This window comes from Galeopterus variegatus, unplaced genomic scaffold (assembly GCF_000696425.1).
Source record: "Galeopterus variegatus unplaced genomic scaffold, G_variegatus-3.0.2 Scaffold4771, whole genome shotgun sequence".
NCBI classification, from domain to species: Eukaryota; Metazoa; Chordata; class Mammalia; order Dermoptera; family Cynocephalidae; genus Galeopterus; species Galeopterus variegatus.
In genome coordinates, this window is record NW_007730882.1 from 150348 (window position 1) to 151862 (window position 1515).

The window sequence follows — 1515 nt, forward strand, 5'->3', positions numbered from 1 at the left end:
AATTTATTGCTTACAGTTTCAGAGGCTGAGAAGTCCAAAGTCCAGGGAACATATCTGGTGAGAGTCTTCTTTGGTGGTGGCTTTGCAGGGGTCTCACATGGCAGAAAATGGTGGAACAGAGAGAGAACTTCTCATGTGCTCATCTTTTAAAAGCCTCAGAACCACACCCCTGACCACGATTGTTAATCCATTCACTATGGCATGGACCTGCAATCCAATCACCTCTTCAAGGCCCCACCTTTCAGTCATCGCAGTAGGATTTCCCACTCTCTCAGCACTGTCACAGTGGTGGCCAAGTTTCCAATACCTGGAACTTTGGGGGACATAATTTAAGCTTCAGTGAGTTTGGTGGGGCATTCAATCCACAGCACCAAGCCACACTAAACATTCAGATCATATGTTAACCCTCTTCCATGAGGGTTTTTCTGAGTATGTTCTCTGCTCTTCCTGACCTGTTTCCCTTTCTGTGTGTATTATGGAATGCACATCACGTGGAGCCTAATCGAGATGCAGTTGTACGTTTGCTCCTTTTTTCTGGTCAGTGGTGAACTTTGCTTCCTTGTTTCTGTATTTTCTAGTTTTCTACTGAAGAAGAATGTGATAAGTCAGTGATACATGAAGGGAGGTACAAGAACTTTTGACAGTCATCTTTGCCATGTGACTGAATTTTATTTTTCTAGGATGGAAGATTTGACAAACCCAGAGGATATCCGAGCAAACGTCAAGTGTGACCGAAAGGTGTCTCTGTACGGTTATTTAAGAGGAGCTCACTTGAAAAATAAAAGCCAAATTCATATACCAGGTATTCTCTTTTTGTAAATCATGCTATATTTGTAGAACTCTTGGGATGGTTTCATTTCTCGGGAAAACTGAAAAATGACCAAACCAAGGAGAGGCACCTTGCTGAGGGGTTTAAAGGAGACCTAACTGTGTGCTGGCCAGTGAAGGTGTTGAGTGGGCCTAATTCCCTCTCCTTTGATGCTGGTGTCATCTGTCTAGAGAGGTACAGTTTTTACCGACAGTTGTCTTGTTATCTGAAGCCAGCTTCCTGGGTTCTGTCCTCCAGGTGTGGGAGATTTTGCTGTGAGCGATGTCAGCTTCCTCCCAGACCCCTGCGCTCTTCCTGAACAGCAGAAGAAGCGTGGTTTAAACGAGAAGGAGAAGCTGGTTTATGCACCTCTCTCTGGAGTTGGGGGTGTTCTGTACGACAAAGATGCTGTCTATGTCGACCTTGGTGGCAGCCACGGTTTTCAGGCATCGGTGAGAAGGGAGTCTTTGCTCTGAACTCTCATCATTCTTTCTAAATCTGTTTTTTATCACAGAAAGTAGTGTATTTGGCTTATATTTATAGCAGGTTTATTCGTATTTATAATAATGGCCCAAGTGCATATTGTAAACATGTAGAACGTAGAGAATAATTAATTGTACCAAGCAGGAAGTAAGAGTTTTGTCCACACCTCCTTGGTCCACAGCGCCTGGCGTGGACACTGTAGCCAGTGTGGTGCCTATGCAGCC

The 1515-nt window shown here is 44.4% G+C and overlaps 1 protein-coding gene across 1 annotated transcript in view; it reads left to right on the forward strand.

The window, feature by feature from the left end:
• BMS1 (BMS1 ribosome biogenesis factor) overlaps positions 1 to 1515 on the forward strand; it is a 21255-nt gene that overhangs the window by 9370 nt on the left and 10370 nt on the right. The window contains exons 6-7 of the mRNA XM_008588314.1: positions 681 to 802; positions 1067 to 1260. Coding sequence (XP_008586536.1) covers positions 681 to 802; positions 1067 to 1260 — 316 coding nt within the window. The remainder of the gene's footprint in view (positions 1 to 680; positions 803 to 1066; positions 1261 to 1515) is intronic.